Here is an 18,701-nt window from a genome sequence, read left to right on the forward strand (position 1 = left end):
GGAGAGGCAACGGATCAATGTTTCTCTCTCTCTCTCTCTCTCTCTCTCTCTCTTGTCCTTTCTCTCTAAAATCAATAAAAACATATCCTCAAGTGAGGATTTGAAAATAAAAAATAATTAATGAAGCAACAAGTGAATCAGAACAGAGACTTGAACATAGGGGAAGATGAAGAGGAAAAAAAGCAGTGAGGAGCAATGAACCATGAACTATAATTTCTATCTATAGCCCTACATATTTATAACATGCAATATAAATGCTAAATAAGTTCTCTTGGAACAGATGGGGCACACTGTAAGGGAAATTCTAATAAGTATTAAATTATCTCAATGAAACTGGAATCAGCTGGTGAGTAGAAAGGGAAGGTAAGTGTTCCAAGACCTCAAGTAGGGAGGATGAGCCAAGATGGGGGAAGGGTAGTGAAAGTAATTTAAGACCATATATATATTAGGGTGGGGAGGAAGTAGAAGATAAATAGAGCATGATGGAAATAGTTGTTGTTCTGTGAAATAGTACAGTTCACATACTAGAAGAGTCATGTGTCTAAGAGAACAGGGCAAAGGATGGTAACTATTAATAGAACGACAAACTACAAATTAACAAGGAGGGTAATGGGATGAATAGCTATTCATTCAATCCAGCAAAAGAAAAGAAGAGTTCACAGCAGTGTTTAAAAATTTAAAACCAACTAAGATGGAAATAACAAATCAAATACATCACTCATTACAATAAATATGTGTGGGCTGAATTCTTCCATTTCCATTAAGATATTGTCAGATTTTGTTATCAATCAAATTCTGGTCCATATTACTTAAAAGAAAGATACTTAAAAAGTGATAAAGTGATAAAGAAATATGCAAAATAAAGATGTGGTAAAGATATACCAGGCAGAAAACAGTGATAATACTGATATCCAACCAGGGCAATAAGTGACAGGTGAAAAGTGGTGTGAGGATTGCCTGCAAAGAAGTAGGCAGGGCCCTAGCCAGTTTGGCTCAGTGGATAGAGCGGCGGCCTGCGGACTGAAGGGTCCCAGGTTTGATTCTGTCAAGGGCATGTACCTTGGTTGCAGTCACATCCCCAGTGGTGTGTGTGTGTGTGTGTGTGTGTGTGTGTGTGCAGGAGGCAGCTGATCGATGTTTCTAACTCTCTATCCCTCTCCCTTCCTCTCTGTAAAAAATCAATAAAATATATATTTTTAAAAAGTAGGTAGGAACCTCAGGGGTGGTGGCCATTTTTTGTGTCTTGATTGAGGTGGTGGTTACATGATTGAATATCTTTGTCAAATTCATGGGATTGTACACTTAACATTGATCAAATGTATTGGATGTAAGTTACCATATGTTAAAGCTGATTTTGAAAAATAACAAAATTATCATGTTCACAAAATTGAAATGCTGAATGAAAAAGCAGTGTAATATTAGAAACCTTCTCAATTACTCTGTATTATATATCCCTGGAATGCCATAAAGATAGCAAGCTTAAAAAAAAAAAAAAGGAAAAATAGAGGTAGTACTTATTTTTTAAAAAATATATTTTATTGATTTTTTACAGAGAGGAAGGGAGAGGGATAGAGAGTTAGAAACATCGATGAGAGAGAAACATCGACCAGCTGCCTCCTGCACACTCCCCACTGGGGATGTGCCCGCAACCAAGGTACATGCCCTTGGCCAGAATCGAACTGGGACCCTTGAGTCCGCAGGCCGACGCTCTATCCACTGAGCCAAACCGGTTAGGGCAGTACTTATTTCAATAAATTTTAAAAAGAACAAGAAAAGAAACAAAAAATAAACAGGATATAATAAAAACTGAAATGAATGAAATGGAACACAAATGAAAGTATTAAAGAGCATAAGTTAAAAAATGTCCTTGCCCAGCCAGTGTGGTTCAGTGGTTGAGCACCGACCCATATACCAGGAGATCACTGGTTCGATTCCTGGTCAGGGCACATGCCCAGTTTCAACTTTGATCCCCAGTAGGTCTGAAGGAGGCAGCCAATCAGTGTTTCTCTCTCTCCCTCCCTCTCCTTTCCTCTCTCTCAAAAATCAATGAAAATATATTTTTTTTAAAAATGTTCTTATATAGGCTAATAAAATTAACTTCTTGCAAGCCCAAGTAGGGGGGAAAAGAGTAAAAACAGATAAGATTAGTTATGAGAACGAAAACATCATTACAGATATGGGAGAGAAAAAAAATGATAAAGAAGTTAAACTTAAAATTTCTCATCAACAAATTTGAAAATTTAGAGGAAATGGATACATTTCAGGAAAAATATAAATTACCAAAGTTGACCCAAGAGAAATAGAAAAGCTTGAAGAGTTCAACCTATCATAGAAAAGACTAGAAGATGATTAAAGATATACTTTTTTAAAGACTGCATTCAAATGGCACCACAACTGAGTTTTATCTAATCTTAAATAATATTTTTCATGCCAGTTAAACTAGTTAAGACTAATAGTAAAAGAAGGAAAGGCCCCACTTAATATACGAGCCAGCATAACTTAATACCATTCCTAACAGACACTCTAAGTAAAAGAGAAAATTGCTTAAATATAATGAAGACTTTTTACTAAAACCTAACAGTAAATATTGGTAAAGTAAACAAACCAAAATAAATTATTTTTATTTTGCCTATCATCATTATTATTTAACATATCTTGGAAGTTCTACCAAATGCAGTGACAAGAAAATAAATTGTTATGATCATCTGAAAAACTATAACATTTTTTGCTGATATGATTGTACTATCAGGAAATTCAAAAGACTATAGTAAAAAACTCTAGTTAAAAAAAAAAAAACCTAGTAAAAAATATAACTTGGAAAGTTGACTGGATACAAGATACATATAACAAACATAAACTGCTCTTTTCCTACTCTAGCAATAAGCATCTCAAATTGAAAATCAGAAAAAAATATTTAATTTACAGTTACAGAATTATAAAGTCTTAGGATAATAATTATAGTCACCATCATGCTATACACTATTGTAAGCACTTTGTATTAATTTAATCATTCCTCACAACACCCTCTTGAGATAGATTACTATTATTATTCTTATTTTATAGGAACAGAGAGATGAGGTGATTTGCTCGCTGGTAATGTGTTAAGAGTTGGGGTTTGAATCCTGGCAGTTTGGCGTTGAGACTATCCTTGTAATCACTGTGTTACAGTATGTAAATTTTTAAAAAATTGGATCTAATAGACATATAACATTATATTAGTTTCAGGTACACAACATAATGATCACCACCATAAGTCTAGTTAACATCCATCACCTCACTTAGTTACACATCTTTCCTGTGATGAGAACTTTTAAGATCAACTCTTTTAGCAACTTTCAAATATACAATACAGCATGAGTAACTACAGTCACCATGTTGTACATTACATCCCTAATAACTGTAAGTTTTATATGTGAATTTAGTCAAGAAACACATAGCGCTCACGAAGAAAGTTATACAATATTATTCAAACACCTAAAGCAAGATTGGGACAAACAGGAAATCAACCATTTCCTGGGCTTGGAAGATAACATAGCATCAAAAAAAGGATTCTCCAAAAAATCAACTCTTCAAAAATTAAAGAATGTACACACTTAAAATATTTTACAATTAACACCTCAAAGAATAGTCAAGAACAAATATTTAAAGAAAATAAGATAATCTTGCCTTACCAACTATCAGAACACACTATAAGGCCACTTGATCAAATCAATAGGTAAAGGGAAAATAATTGATCAGCGGAATAAAACAGGAATCCAAAACTAGGTGTTTGTATATACGAGAAGATGGAATTCAACTCACTGGGAAAAGGAAGGCTAACATACTAAACGGTCCTGGAACAATGGCTGTCCTGACAGTGCCCGCGCTGTGCTAGGATGTGCACTGCAGGCCTGGCCTCCCAGGGGAGCAATGGAGCCTCTTTTGCAGGACATTCGCATCATCAAAGTTGGAGGCAACGTGAGACTGACTCAGGTTCCAATCTGTCCTCATGGGTTCTGGCTTACCCCCACTCCCCCCACTTTCCGTCTGCCTTCCCTTCCTGCCTTCCTGCCCGCAGACTCCAAGCTCCAACATCAGAAGCAAAGACAAAGGCCTTTCACAGATTGTTTAACCAGCTCTTACAATTGCATAATTGTGTAAAGGCAACTCCCTGTACCAAATCTCATAACTGAAAAAGTGATGTGTGTATGGATATGTATATGCATATCCTAATGGTCTGCTTCTCTGATGGAGCCGTTTATTACTGAGGTATAATTGATACATAACGTTGTGCAAGTTTAAGGTGTACAACATGTTGATTTGATACATTTATATATTGAAATATGATTACCACCATCGTTAACTAACCCCTATCATGTCATATAATTGTCATTTCTTTTATGTGGTGAGAACAGCTTGATTGAGCTGTGACTGACATACTAGATGAAGGACATATAAACACTCATTGTTATTCTTTCAATTTTCCTTTAGGCTTGAGATGTTTCAAAATAAGATTGGGAGGGGAAGGGAAGAAAAATATATACAAAAGACCTAATATTCCTAGAAGAGCAAATCCAACTGGCCAACACACATGAAAATATGTTCAAATTCACTAGGAGTCAGGGACATGCAATTTAATGTACTAGTAATAATGAGATACCACTTTTAAAAAATACATTTTTATTGATTTCAGAGAGGAAGGGAGAGGGAGAGATAGAAACATCTCTATGTGGAGGACTCTACTCTGTGGACAGAAGTAGACTCTATGCAACCTTTCACCTTCAGCTCCCACTGTGAACTGAGTGGTCATCTCCATATTCTCCCATTTAAATTCCTGAATGAAAAGTTTATAATTCTGACTTCAGGCCAGGCCACCCCATAGGACACAGGCTTGAGTCAGTTGCCCAAACAGCTGAGGTCAGAGGGGTTGGGGGTCACATAATACAATTCTGGGGGCCTAAGGCTGCCTCATCAGCAGGAATCACCCCCTTCAAAGGGGCTGGTAAGTGTGGCTGGCACAATGTGTGACATGTTTAGTAAAAGTGCTGTAGGCCTGCCTGGCCGGCGTGGCTCCGTGGTTCAGCTTTGACCTATGAACCAGGAGGTCACTGTTTGATTCCCAGTCGGGGCATATGCCTGGGTTGCGGGCTCGATCCCCAGGGTCGGGTGTGCAGGAGCCAGCCAATCAATGATCCTCTCTCATCATTGATGTTTCTATCTCTCTCCCCCTCTCCCTTCCTCTCTGAAATCAACTATATATGTGTGTGTGTGTGTGTGTGTGTATATATATATATGACTATATATATATATATATATATATATATATATATATATATAGTGCTATAGTCCTAAGGGACAAACTTTTGTCACAAGCCCTCATAGGCATGAGGTTAGTTCATAATTAACTTACAACCTACTGAGCCCAGTTTCCTAATTTGTATGATAAGTGGGTTGGGCTCACTATGACCCCTTCAAGCTCCAAATGCCTGATAACTGCCTTTCTCCTCAAACTTTGTACATGAACTTTTTTTTTTTTAATATATTTTATTGATTTTTTACAGAGAGGAAGGGAGAGAGATAGAGAGTCAGAAACATCGATGAGAGAGAAACATCAATCAGCTGCCTCCTGCACATCTCCTACTGGGGATGTGCCCGCAACCAAGGTACATGCCCTTGACTGGAATCGAACCTGGGACCCTTCAGTCCGCAGGCCGACGCTCTATCCACTGAGCCAAACCGGTTTTGGCTGTACATGAACTTTGTTAAGCCAGACCTCCTCCATTCCATGCTTCTGTCACTTATTTTTGAGCCCCAAATTTCATTTTTCAATCAATACTAGCTGTTATTTACCTTTATTACAGTTTGTTCTGTGGTTTGGAACCATCATTCCCCTCCCCCCCTTTTTTAAAATAAGGTTTTTATTGGTCCTCACAAAATTCTCTGATTCAATTGTAAGCTCTTTTTAATTTTTTTTATTTTCATTGATTTCAGAGAGGAAGGAAGAGGGAGAGTGTGTAATGTTTATGTGTTTGTCCCCCCACGTCCCGCGTGGTTCAGGGTTCAGGATCTGGAAGAGGATCAAGAAATGAAAGAGACGAGACATTTGGAAATATTGGGGGGCCAGGCGGGCAAGTCCAACTCAAGGGGAAGGACTTCCACTGGTGCTCAGGCCTCACCAACCTTTTATTGGTTTGGGATACACCCATAGCCCTGAGGCAGGCAATTTCCAGTAACAGGCAGACTTGCCCATCAGCAAGGATTTACATAATAATAAATGGGGAAGTTGCTTCAGCTACCATTGTCTGGACTAACAGTGGGTGCACAGCCCTGACCTTTGCCAGGACTTCAAGGGTCACCAGCCTTCCGGATTCCTTGTCCACACCTCTCTGCCTCTCTGCTAGTGAAGACAATAGGTGGCTTCCCACAGGAGAGACAGAAACAACAATGATGAGAGAGAATCATTGACTGGCTGCCTCCTGCACGCCCCCTACTGGGGATCGAGCCTGCAACCCGGACATGTGTCCTTGACCGGAATCGAACCTGGGACCCTTGAGTCCGCAGGCGGACTCTCTATCCACCAAGCCAAACCGGCTAAGGCTCATTGTTCCCTGTCTTAATGTTTGAATCTTGAATTTCCCTTTTGGTATACTCTCTTATTGTTTGTTTGTTTTATTATAGCTCCTAGTGAAAGGGCGAGGCTACGCCCTCCATCTTGCCCCAAATCCTCCATTTTTGGGCAGAGCCATGTCCTCAGCAAAGAGCTTCTTCCCGGAAGAAGCCCAAGCCTCTGCTAGCCACACCTAAGATTTCTTTAAACTAACCAATGATAATCAAGGGAAGTGTGCGCCATAGATACGACCACATCCTGTGTAACGAGACACCGACTTGCGCCTGGCCAATCGGCAGGGCCCACAGTCCTCTCTCCTCCCCTTACTATAAAACCCCTCTTCCCACAGGGCTCGAATGCTCTCTCGGCAGCTTGCCGCTGCGTTGGCAAGTGTGGCTGACGGTGGGGGGGGGGGGGGGGGGGGGGGGCGGCGGGGCCCAAGCTAGCTTGAATAAAGACTCTCTGCTTTTGCATCAGACTCAGCTGGCTCCCTGGTGGTCTGTTGGGGATCTTGAAATCTGGGCATAACACTAGTTCCGTACCATCAGCATCTATGAATGTGCTTTCTGTATCACCATTCAAGACAGGACCAAAGAGAGGCCTGGGGCAAGTCACTGGAGACCTATGGACACACTTTGGCTTCAGTGATCAGAGGGCTGCCAATCTCCTTCATAGTGCTATAAGATGGCGCACGGTTCTCCCTCGTGACTTGAAGTTACCGAGACTTCTAAAGAAGCTTTTGCTAAATGTACACCTACTTTATCGGCAGCAATCACATCCTTGATTTATGTCAGACACTGTTGAGACAATCCCATATTTTAGATAGAAATTTGTGACTTGCCTGAAGTCACCTACAGTGGCCAGGGCTGTCTTCTTTACCCATAATAGCATGTTCTTTCCTTTACATCATGCCTCTTCTACAGTTCGGGAAACTCATCTATTGCTGCTGTAATAAATTACTACAAATTTAGTGGCTCAAAAAAGACAAGTTTCTCACCTCCTAGTTCTGTTGATCAGAAGTCTGACATAGGTCTCACTGGCCTCAAGTCACGGTGTTGGCAGAGCTCTCTGGAGGCTCTATCAGAAAGTCTGTTCCCTCTCTTTTTCCAGTTCCTAGAGGCCACCTGCACTCTTGGGTGCAGGGTTCCTTCCTTCAACTTCACAGCCAGCAACTGGGTGGAGTCCTTCTCATGCAGAATCTCCGCCCCTTCTTCCAGGCGGAATCTCTTCCTCCCCATGGTCCTCAAAGTGTCTCCCTTTCGAAGACTCATGTGATTGCAGGGGGGTAGGAGGGTGGGGGGAGAGAGGGGACATATGTAATACTTTCAACAATAAAGATTAAAGAACCCACAAAGACTCATTTGGTTGGATTGGACCCACCAGGCTAAAACAGGATGGTCTCCCCATCTAAAGGCTCTTCCCCAAAGCAAACTGCCTGTTATCAGGTGAAGCAACATATTCCCAGGTCCTGGGATTGCAGTGTGAACACTTTGGGGGGCCATTATTCTGCTGACCATGCCCTATCCATAGCTTGGGGCGTCCTGGAGCCCGTGGGTTAAGGTAATAAGACAGAGATAACATGACTTTCAGGGTATGGAGAGGCTTCCTTGACTTCCTGATGTTGGCTGCACTTCACCAAAGTGGATCCAGATGAGCCCTTTAACACAGCAAATTCTTTCCGGGTGCCCTCATAGCTGGCTCCCTTAGATCCCATTCCCTGTGATAAGCAGCAGAGGTCAGGAGAAGGCAGGAAATGGGCTTTGGTGTTTGCCCTCCGGGGCTGCAGATGATATTATGGTCCTGGAAAAGCTGTACAGCACTGCCCCTCAGTTCTTCTTTTTTTAAAAAAAAAATATTAATTGATTGATTTCAGATTGGAAGGGAGAATGAGAGAGAGAGAGAGAAACATCAATGATTGGAGAGAATCATCGATCGGCTGCCTCCTGCACGCCCCCCACTGGGGATCGAGCCTGCAACTCAAGCATGTGCCCTTGGCCGGAATCGAACCTGGGACCCTCCAGTCCGCAGGCGGACACTCTATCCACTGAGCCAAGCCGGCTAGGGCTGCCCCTCAGTTCTTAAAAGCCCCAGGTGTTGCTGGCATTTGGGCAGGTGAGGCGCAGCTCAGAGTTACAGGTGTTCTTTCTGATGTCGTTTTGAAAGGGAATGAGTATCAATATTGCAGAGACCACGTGGGGAAAGAGAAGGACCCTGATCTCATGCCTATTCACAAAAGGAGGCCACAGGACAGTCTAGGATGGAAGGGAGCGCAGGCTGTCCTAAGGAGATGCGTAACCATCACAAAAGAGCCAAAGAGGAGAGGGATCTAGGCCAAGCCTACCTCGGGCAGCCAGGCCACTGCAGGTGTGCCGTTTGGTGCATCCGAGTCCCACTGGGCCCTCTCCCTTCTGAAGCCTCTCAAAGGGGAAGTTAGGCAGCATGCCCACTGATTCTTTTTTTTTTAAGTATATTTTTATTGATTTTAGAGAGGAAGGGAGAGGGAGAGATGGAAACATCAATAAGAGAGAATCATTGATCAGCTGCCTCCTGCTCCACCCCCTAGTGGCGATCAAGCCTGCAACCCGGGCATGTGCCCTTGACCGGAATCGAACCCAGGACAGTCCCTAGGCTGATGCTCTATCCACTGAGCCAAACTGGCTAGGGCCACATTGATTCTTTTTCAAGCATATACTGGAAGCTTGGTTTTGGCCTTTTACCTGGCATCCTAGCTGCCGGTGGTCTTAATCCAGCATCTAGAAGGGTTCAGGAATCTGGAGAAGGTGCTGTGTGTAAATTAATCAAGAGTCCAGAGACGAAAGATAATTTTGGAAGGCATTTTGGGGAGCCAGAGAAGACTTAGCTAAAGGAACTAAGTTCTCCTTGTCTCAGGAACCCTTGCTTTTTATTCACACAAACTGTCCTAAGGCAAGGTAGGAATACACATCCAAGGCCAGGGTTTGGTATACAGAATCCGCTGTCAGATTGGGGGGAGCTGCCCACGGCTGTTCAGGTGTTTGGCCAGCAGGAGGCAATAACATGTAGATTGAAATGCCCTCAGCTGTCTGGCAGCCAGCAATCATTTCTGCATCCTTTTCAGGTTTGGGGAAATGCCCTCAGCCATTTCCAGATGATTCAGCCCTGCGGACATGCTGGAATTGGCTTCCAGCACAAGCCATGTTCACCTGAGTGTGGTTCTGAACACTGGAACACTATCTGTAGTTTACAGCATTTCTGCAAGTGTTCCCGCAATTGATTTATACATACACGCCGCCCCCACCCTTGGACACCACAGACACAGAACCCTGACTGCACCCTCCCACACGCTGCCACCAGCTGCGCTGTACTCCCACTCACCTCACAGGCCTCCGGGGCCCCCAGGGAGTCACCGACACACAACCGTCTGTTATCGGAGGGAGGCCCCGACCGGGTGCCAGGGGAGGGGACTGGGTTGTTGGAAACTTTAATTAAGCAGGGACAGTTAACAGCTGCAGGGACACCCTAGGAAACAGTGAGCCTTAAAAAGGAAGTATTTGTAGAATCTGTCCCCACGACCTCTTAAGACTTCTCTGAGAATTCCCTGCTGTGGAAGAAAATAACAGCAGCACAGGCACCCGTGAGCCCGCAGGAACCCCCCCCCCCCCCCCCCCCCCCGCCCCCAGCGCGTAATCCTCCCTGGCAGCGGCTTAGATGCTCACCTCCCACAGACATCCCTAAGAGACCAGGAAGAGCCGGGGTTGTGTGCCTGCACTCACACACACTCATAGACACTCACACACACACCTGCCTCTCCCTGAGACACATTCCTCAGGTGGCAAATGTGCACGTCTGCGTCAGTGGGCCCCGTCTGGGCAGGCTGGGTGCCGCTGTCAGAGCTCTCCCCAGACCCACAGGCCCATCACAGCTCCTCCACACACCACTGACCTCACTACAGGCTGAGCCGGCGGTGAGGAACTCGCTCCTTCCCCTTTCCTCCCGCAGCTGCGGGGGGTGTTTCTGAGGGGGCGGATGTCACCCACGAGGGGTGGGTTTTCCCCACCCCTACCTTGTCTTGTCCCAACTGCTTCCCACCCCCATAAGCAGGCCCTTTGGGGGTCACAGTCTAAGTCACAGCCGTAAAGGAGAACCAGGGAGCACCTTTGAACCATAGCTCATCAGCCGCCTCCTGCTTCCCCTGGTGTCCCTTGCGCCCATCAGCCCCTGGTCTTCCCCGTAAATGCCCCTTTTTCCTCGAGGATGGGTGTGAAGGGACAATGCTGGGACTTTCTAAAGGAAGAAGTTACTAGTAAAGTAAGAAAGAAACCAAAACCAAGGCAAGAAAATATCAAAATCTCACCAGTCCTGAGTCTGCTCTGCTTCTTCTCTTTGCCTCCCGCTGTCTAACAAGCTGCAGCCCTCCGGGCCTATGCAGCTCCTTTGCTCTCTGCTCCCTGACCCCCACAGGGGTGCATGAGTGGTTAGCGCTGCAGGCTTTTCCAGGGGTGCACAAGGTGGGGTTGCCCTCATCCTCAGCCCCGCCCAGTCCGAGCTCAGAGCCCTTGCCTCAGGGACAGTGGCTGGATCCAGCTCAGATGTTGGGACACAGGAGATGCCATGGGTCCAGCAGGGGGCAGGAGGGGGCCCAGAAGGGGCTGACTTGCCACAGGTGTGATCAGTGGGGCAACAAGGGTGGAAGGGGTCAGGGAAAGGCTGTGGAGTCTGGGGGTGTCACAGAGGAGAAAGTGTGGTCCCAGATTCTCTGCATCCTCCAAAGACTGCCGTTCCCAGCAAGGGCTCTGGAGTGAGACGCCCTGTGCTCTGTGGACCGACAGCAGGAGGGGAGCTGTGTCCACCCTGGAAGTCCCCAAACTGACGGGGAGGGATGAGTCCAAAAAATCAGAGGCTCCTTTCCCGGAACGGACACCTACCGGGAACCCCAGGATGATGAGCTAGGGCTCCACACTACACCCCGCACCCCAATCTGATGGGGAGGATGAAGCCCCACCCTGGAGCAAGGACTGGGGAGAGCCTCCGGGTCAGTTGGGCACAAAAGAGCTCTGACTACACAGAGGAAGCCTCTGGCCACGGCAGCCAGGAGGGAGGCATGGCCACATCCGGGGAGAGGATCAGAGGAGGCACTGGGAGCCTGCACAGCCCAAGCCATCTGGGCTACATGAAGGTGGGACAGAGAGAGGCACAGGGGCCGCCGGAGAGTGGTCCTGTGACCCCCCCAGCCCAGCCCCGTGCTCTAAGCCTTAGTTTCCCCTCCCCTGCCCCTCTGGCCAGGGCTCAGGATGCCATCTGCTTCACTGAACCCATCTGTCTGAGACTTGCTCACATCTTCCTCTTTTGTGACTAGAAGTCACAGGGCAACGCACTAAGCCGTACAGTCACGGAGGGACCACAGAGCCTCAGAGTGTGAAGGGACAGAGGGGAGAGCGGCAAGAGGAGGGGGAGAAGGGGAGCCGGGCCCAGAGGTGCCAGGACCATGGCCGAGTCTGTCACCTACGCAGACCTGCGGTTCGTGAAGGCTCCCCTGAAGAAGAGGGTCTCCAGCCAGCCAGGACAGGGTAAGGGCAGAGGAGGGGTCTCCTGGATCCTGCATCCCCAACCTCTTTCCTGACCCCCACCCCCACCCCTCAGCCCCCATTCCCAACTCCCACCTCAGCCCCTTTTCTCCCTTCTACAGACCCAGAGGCTGACGATGACGGGGAGCTCACCTATGAGAACGTGCAAGTGCCCACACTCTCAGGGGGCGCCTCAAACTTGGCTTCTTCTGGGCTAGGGGACAAGGCCGGTATGGAGAGCCCAGGGATGGGTGTTTGCGCGGCGCTGTGTCTAGAGCTGGGTAGTCCAGAGCCGTCTTGGGAGGACAATATCCCTGGGAAAGGAGGGGGGCTCCTAGCAAAGAGAAGGAGGAGCCCTGGGTGAATGGCAGCCAGGGGGAGAGGGACGCTCGCTCCCAGGGGAAGGTGGGTCCCCTGGGGAGAGGGCAGGGCTCAGGGCAGCCCTGCGGGGAGAGGCGTTGGAAGGGAAACCAGGGGGTCGGGCAGGGAGGGAGGGGCAGGGCTGAGAGCAGTCCCTCCGGAGGGCGCGGAGAGGGTCTGGGGAAGGCCCGGTGGACCCCGGACGGGCAGGAGGCAGTCCCGGGAGCCGCGGGACTCGGGAGGGCGCGCACGGGAGACCGGAGAGCAGCGCCAGGCGCGGGGGACACGGGGCCTCCGCGCGGAGGAGGGAGGGCGGTGGAGGGGCAGAGGGGGCATTTCCGGGCTCCCGTCTCCTAACGGGACTCGCTCACCCGGCGCAGGGGTGCAGCCGGAGCCGCCCGCCGCGCCCTGGAGCTCCGTGACGTCGCCCGCAGCCTGGCGGCTCCTGGGCGGTGAGTACCGCGTCCTCCGTGCGGGCAGCAGGCCGGGCGGGGCGGGGCGGGGCGGGCACGTGGGGCTCGGCGGCCGCGCCCACCGCGCCGACCCGCCAGGCCCCGAGGGGCTGGGCGCCGGGGGATGGAGGGGGTGGGGGTGCTGGCGCTCCGGCCGGCGGGGGATGCGGGGCCCCGGGGGGTGCTGGTCTGGTCCCGGGCAGCCCCGCGCCCCCCTCCTCTGCCCCTTTCACCCCATCTTTCTGAGGTGTCGACCCAGATCCTCTCCCCACTCGCACTTAGAATGGCCCCATTCACATTCCCCTGCCCGCCGGGCCTGGGGTTCAGGGCCTCCTGCCTGGCAGTGCCCTCCATCCTCCTCACCTCCAGCCCGCATTCCGGACGCCTTCCCGCTCCCTGAGGACTCACTGCGCGACCGACCACCGCGCCTGCCCCGCGTCTTCTGAGCGAGGCTCTTTCCCAAGAATATCCCCCCCATTCCCCGGTTTATAAACTCGTTCCTGGGGCTCACTGCGCCTCGTGCCACTGTCTCCCGAAGGCCAGGGCAGCCCAACCTGCTGGAAATACCTCCTTCTGGGCCTGCTCCTCACCTGCCTGCTGTTAGGGGTGGCTGCCATCGCCCTGGGGGTGCGCTGTGAGTATGGCTCCCATCTCCCACTCCCCGCATTCCCCCAGCAGCTGTCCTCCCCCAGCAGGGGCCGGAGTTACCACCACCCCGTCCTAAGCTTGGGGTCTGGTTTCCAGCCTGGTCTTGCTCTATCAGTGGTCGGCAAACTCATTAGTCAACAGAGCCAAGTATCAACAGTACAACGATTGAAATTTCTTTTGAGAGCCAAATTTTTTAAACTTAAACTATATAGGTAGGTACATTGTTATTAACTTAATTAGGGTACTCCTAAGGCTTAGGAAGAGCCACACTCAAGGGGCCAAAGAGCCGCATGTGGCTCTCGAGCCGCAGTTTGCCGAGTCTAAATTAACCTCGCCCAGTCCAGTCACTCCTTGAACTTCAGGCAGCCAGAGCTTCCATTCCAGCTTGGCGTGCGGAATGTCGCAAACAAAGGGGAAGGATTGGCGCGGGGTCCCAGGGCACAGGGCACCCACGTCTCTCCTTCTGGCCAGCAGATCTGCAGGTGTCTCAGCAGCTCCAGCACACGAGCAGGGCCCTGGACGCCACTAACAGCAGCCTGAGGCAGCAGCTCCGCCTGCAGAGCGCGCAGCTGGGCCAGCAGGAGCGGGAGCTGCAGGGCTCCAGGAGGGAGCTGGCCCAGACGCAGGAAGCGCTGCAGGTGGAACAGCGCGATTGCCAGGCGGTCAGGAAGCAGTCGCAGGACTGGCTGGCCGGCTGGGAGGAGACAAAGGAGGCCCTGAGACGTGAGGAGACGCAGAGGAGGGACGTGGAGGAGAGGCTGAACCGCTGGCGGGACACGCTGAAGCCCCTCTGCGTGCGGGAAACGCTGAAGCCCAACTTGGAACACCACCACCCCTCAGGTATCTGCCCTGGGAGAGGAGCGGCGGGAGGGTCTGCTGTGAGGGATGGAGGTTATGTGCATCCACCCCCAGCCCCCGTTTTATTTTTTATCTTGTTAATCTCTATGACCCTCAGTTCCATGCCATGCTGCCACCCACTCCCACAGCCGCCCCTGAGCTCAGCATCCCAACTGCTGAAAGGACGGTGTCAGACCTCACTCCCACCACTACTGCCTGCTCCAGGCTCCCCCACACTTCCTCAGCCTCGCGGAGTTCTCCGCCCTGGAGAACCCTGTCTCCTCCCTTCCTGGCAGCCTCACCTGTCCTCACTTCTCTCTGCCCATCTTGCATTCTGGGCGTCACTTCAGTCACTCACTCCTTTGTCCCACTGTCCTTCTGGTGCCCCTGACTGGCGATATCTCAACTCGGGATGAACTCCACTGCCCACCTTGCCCGTGCCTGCACCCTGGTGAGCCACACTGTGCAATCATTCCGCTTGGTGCCTTGAAACTCTAGTTTGAACCTCAGCTGGGGCCTCAGCGCTGCCTGGCAACTCCGCAGTGGTCGCCTCACTCTCCATAAGAACTTACCCTACTGCCCCGTCTGGCTTTCAGCAGAAGCCCTATTCCGTTAGAGGAATGCCCTCCGTTTCCCCCAACAAGTCTATGTGTCCACTTACATTTTGCCCACCCCCATCTCTTGCAAGGATAAATGCAACAGCTTTCGGGGTGTTCTCCCTAAACACCCCCTACACCCTCATTCCACTCTTCATATTGCAGCCAGGGCAATCCTTTAAAAACAAAAATCTGATCATATCATCCCAGTTAACTAATTAATCAAAGCTTATGGAATACATACTATATGTCCAACACCGTGCCCAGGCATTGGGATACAGGCAGCGAGCAACATTCCTGTATGTAAAACCCCACATTGACTTTCTCTTCCTTGGAATATAAAAACAAAAAATCCCTTAACATGGCTTTCAAGGCCCCTGCCTACCTTTCAGCATACCACTTCTTCCCTCACCCTCTTCAGTTTGACCACACCAACTTTTTTTTACTCCTTTAAATTACTGATATACTAGGGAAGAGGGAGGGTGGAGGTGGAAAAAGGTGTATGGGGGATAAATGATGGTGGGAAAAATAATTAAAAAATAAATTACTGATTTACAAAGGGCAGTCTGGTGGTGGGGCAAGAACTATAATTCCAGAGGGTAGTTGAGTGGGCACATGAGAAAATGTAGACAGAAGAGAGGGAGCTAGTGGAGAAGCAATGGTTTTTGAGTGACGGGGGTGGGGGGGGGAGAGGGAGGTGGGGAAAGGGGTAGGGAGGGTAGGACTGATGGAACAAAGCAAGGAGAGAGGTGGGTTGGGGTCAGGAGCGCAGATTGAGGTGTAGGATGTTAAAGAAAGTGGGTTGTTTGTTTCTCATGGATGGCCAGGAAAAGAGGAACAGAGAAGAGACACATTTTGAGGTGGAGGGAAGGGAAATGGAGAGTTCACATCAAGTGCCTGACAATTTCAGCAAAATGGGAACCAAGTTGTCCTCTTGTGGGAGAGTGGAGAGGGCAGGAGGTTGGCCAGCAGCTGGAGGTGTGTTTGGGAATAGCACCGCTAGCCCTATTAAAATAAACCTCCCAGATGGTTAGGAGAAAGTGGTTGGATGTTAAGGCTTTCACTAAGTATACACAGGCTTGGCATTTCCAGAAAGGTTGCAAAGATCAAGGACTAGAAGTTATGAAGGGGCTGAGAGTAGACTGGAGACCACTGTTAGCAACTAGATCTCTGAGCAACACTTTCACTCCAAGTGTTGAGATCTCCCTCTGGTCTGGGCTGTGCTGTCACACTCTTTCTGTTTTTTAGACTCCTGCTGTCCCCTGGGATGGATACTGATGACGACGAATTGCTTTTACATCTCACTTATTAAAAGAAGTTGGGAAGACAGCCAAAACTATTGTAAATCTCTGTCCTCCAACCTGGCCACAATTGTGGTGAATGAGTATTATTATTCAGTAAGCATGCCTTTATTTACAGACAGTCATGGGTACCATTAGGTAAAGGCACATGTCGTCACATCAGGAATGGCAGTGCACACATGACATGCTTCCTGTGGCATGCATTCCTCCTCCATGCAGCTTCTCAGCACAGTGCTTCAGGCAGCCCCAAGCATGAGAGTTGGCATGAGAGTTGACTTATGGGCCGTCTTTACTTTTACCTGTTTCTGATTTCAGCTTTCTGGTCAGTGTTCTGGGCTGCCTAACAAAGTATTTGACTGTCGTGACCTCTCAGGCAGAGGCCCCAGACCTGGTGGGCTGGATTGTAGGGGTTGTTTTCTTGTGACCATAGCAGCCCACAGAATGACTGCCTTTCACAGGCTGGCAGAAATTCTTACCCAGCTGGGAGGGGGACTGCAGGGTGAGCCTGCATCTGCAGGGTGGCTCTTGGAGGATGCAGGGAAAGGTCACCAAAGATGGGCACAGTTCTCTTGTCAAAGATCCTAGGTTGCCCTAGCTGGTTTGGCTCAGTGGATAGAGTCTCGGCCTGTGGACTGAAGGGTCCCAGGTTTGATTCCAGTCAAGGGCACATGCTTGGGTTGTGGGCTTAATCCCCAGTAAGGGGTGTGCAGGAGGCAGCCAATCAATGATTCTCTCTCATCATTGATGTTTCTAGCTCTCTCTCCCTCTTTTCCTGTCTGAAATCAATAATATATATATATATATTAAAAAAAAAAAAAAGCTCCTGGGTTTCCCTAGAGTATTTATTTTCTTCCATCAGCCCAGGTCCCCTTTTTTACCCCTCCCCCCCATTCCACTATTTCTCATCACTCTCCACACATCTCTGAATCTCCCCTCAGGCTTTTCGTGGCAGCAGTGTATATAAGGTATTGGAACAAGTTGATCGGTCTGGTTCATATTGGATTGACACCAGGTTTAAGGACAGGCAGGAGACTGATGCTAAAAGAATGGCTGGGTAAGTTTGTTAGGACTTTTGGGATCTTCAACTGTATAATCCCTTCAAAGAGACATAGTAATGAGATCTCCCTTCAGGTCTGCTCCCAAACCTTTTACAAATCAATACTGAAATTGCCTGCCTGTCCGTTTCCTCTATTATGAACTCTTTAGGGCATTCTGTTCTCTATTCTACCCCCAGATAGCAGCCCCTGGCACGTGCTTTTATTTTTATTAATTACTAGACTGGGCCCCATGTCAGTTTTCTCTCAGGAGAAGCTAGGGCTTCACAGCTGGTGAAGAGCCTTGGCATTCCCACTCCCTTGAAAAGGCTACCCAAGCGGAGGTTTACTTTCTCAGTCACCACCACTTGGGGCTCCAGGAGAGGAAGGGGCAGTGAGGTAACTTTGAGGACCAACCCCAGGGACCCTGAAACAGGTCACCTATGTTCTCTAACTGGAATTTCCATCTTTAAGACCTTGGGTGATTCTTCCCTCCCCTGGTCCTAAGGGCTCTTTGGAGTCTAGACATCTGTCCCTGACCCATACCCAAATGTGGCCCTAGGTAGGTAGGGTGAGTTAGGACTTGGGCTACGTTTTATGCAGGGAAAGAGGAGAGGAGGGAGGGGAGCGGAGGGGGCCAGAGCCTATCCCAGTTCTACTTTATCACTCTTTAGGTTTTATACTGAAAACAAAGTATGTTTCTCTGTACAAAACAAGTGGCCAAAATACCAGTCAGATTGTGCTACTTCTCTTCCCTGCATCTGTGAGATGGCACCTATTAGGCGTCCAGATTACCACTGAGCTGAGTAAGTGTGAGGGTTGGGAGCCTGGGAGGACAGGGGCTGAGAGCAGGGGTCCAGCAGCTGGGAGCAGGGAGTGGGGGGCACAACTTGTTCCTGGGAGTGAGCCACGTCCACAGCCTCCAGGAGCTTGGTATACTTGTGTTAGGGGGTGTTGCACAGGGAGAGGGGCAGGGAAGGCCTGGAACTGAAGGGAGGCTGGTGATGTGACTGTCGGGGAGCTGGATGAGGGTTCTTAGTGACAGTCAACAGTGGAGCTCATTGATATTTTACTCTTCCAGATCCTCATGCCAACAAGAGCCTGTGCCCTTCATCCCTAACCTGCAGCCACAAGTCCTATGATTCTCTCTCTCTCTCTCTGCGGCATTTCCTCAATCTGCATGGATAGTGCCCGGCCAAGGGCTGATCTACGCCCAACACTTCTGGGCAGCCTGCTGCCTGCCTGAAATCCTGTCCCAGAAACTGGACTATTCCTGGGAAAGGGTAAAGAAGAGATTTTGGCCTCCCCAAGAACCTCCCATGGTGGAAGGGGGCGCTGAGGGGA

General features: G+C 49.0%; 1 protein-coding gene across 1 annotated transcript; it reads left to right on the forward strand.

The window, feature by feature from the left end:
- The first annotated feature begins 11,931 nt into the window (after positions 1 to 11,931).
- On the forward strand, positions 11,932 to 18,528 carry CD72 (CD72 molecule). The gene is made up of 9 exons (XM_070431255.1): positions 11,932 to 12,132; positions 12,252 to 12,359; positions 12,870 to 12,941; positions 13,480 to 13,575; positions 14,064 to 14,429; positions 16,271 to 16,419; positions 17,262 to 17,377; positions 18,032 to 18,163; positions 18,439 to 18,528. Exons 1-8 carry the CDS (start codon positions 12,051 to 12,053, stop codon positions 18,156 to 18,158), a joined length of 1,116 nt encoding a protein of 371 aa, XP_070287356.1. The 5' UTR covers positions 11,932 to 12,050; the 3' UTR covers positions 18,159 to 18,163; positions 18,439 to 18,528.
- The last annotated feature ends 173 nt before the right edge of the window (positions 18,529 to 18,701 follow it).

Source organism: Myotis yumanensis, unplaced genomic scaffold (assembly GCF_028538775.1).
Source record: "Myotis yumanensis isolate MYYU_CA2020_CCGP unplaced genomic scaffold, mMyoYum1.0.hap1 SCAF_12, whole genome shotgun sequence".
Classification (NCBI taxonomy): Eukaryota; Metazoa; Chordata; class Mammalia; order Chiroptera; family Vespertilionidae; genus Myotis; species Myotis yumanensis.

Coding starts and splice junctions, on each gene's coding strand:
- CD72 (XM_070431255.1), top strand. CDS start 12,051: ATGGCCGAGTCTGTCACCTACGCAGACCTGCGGTTCGTGAAGGCTCCC. Junction 12,133..12,251: donor CTCCAGCCAGCCAGGACAGG/GTAAGGGCAGAG, acceptor TCCCTTCTACAG/ACCCAGAGGCTGACGATGAC. Junction 16,420..17,261: donor TGAATGAGTATTATTATTCA/GTAAGCATGCCT, acceptor ATCTCCCCTCAG/GCTTTTCGTGGCAGCAGTGT.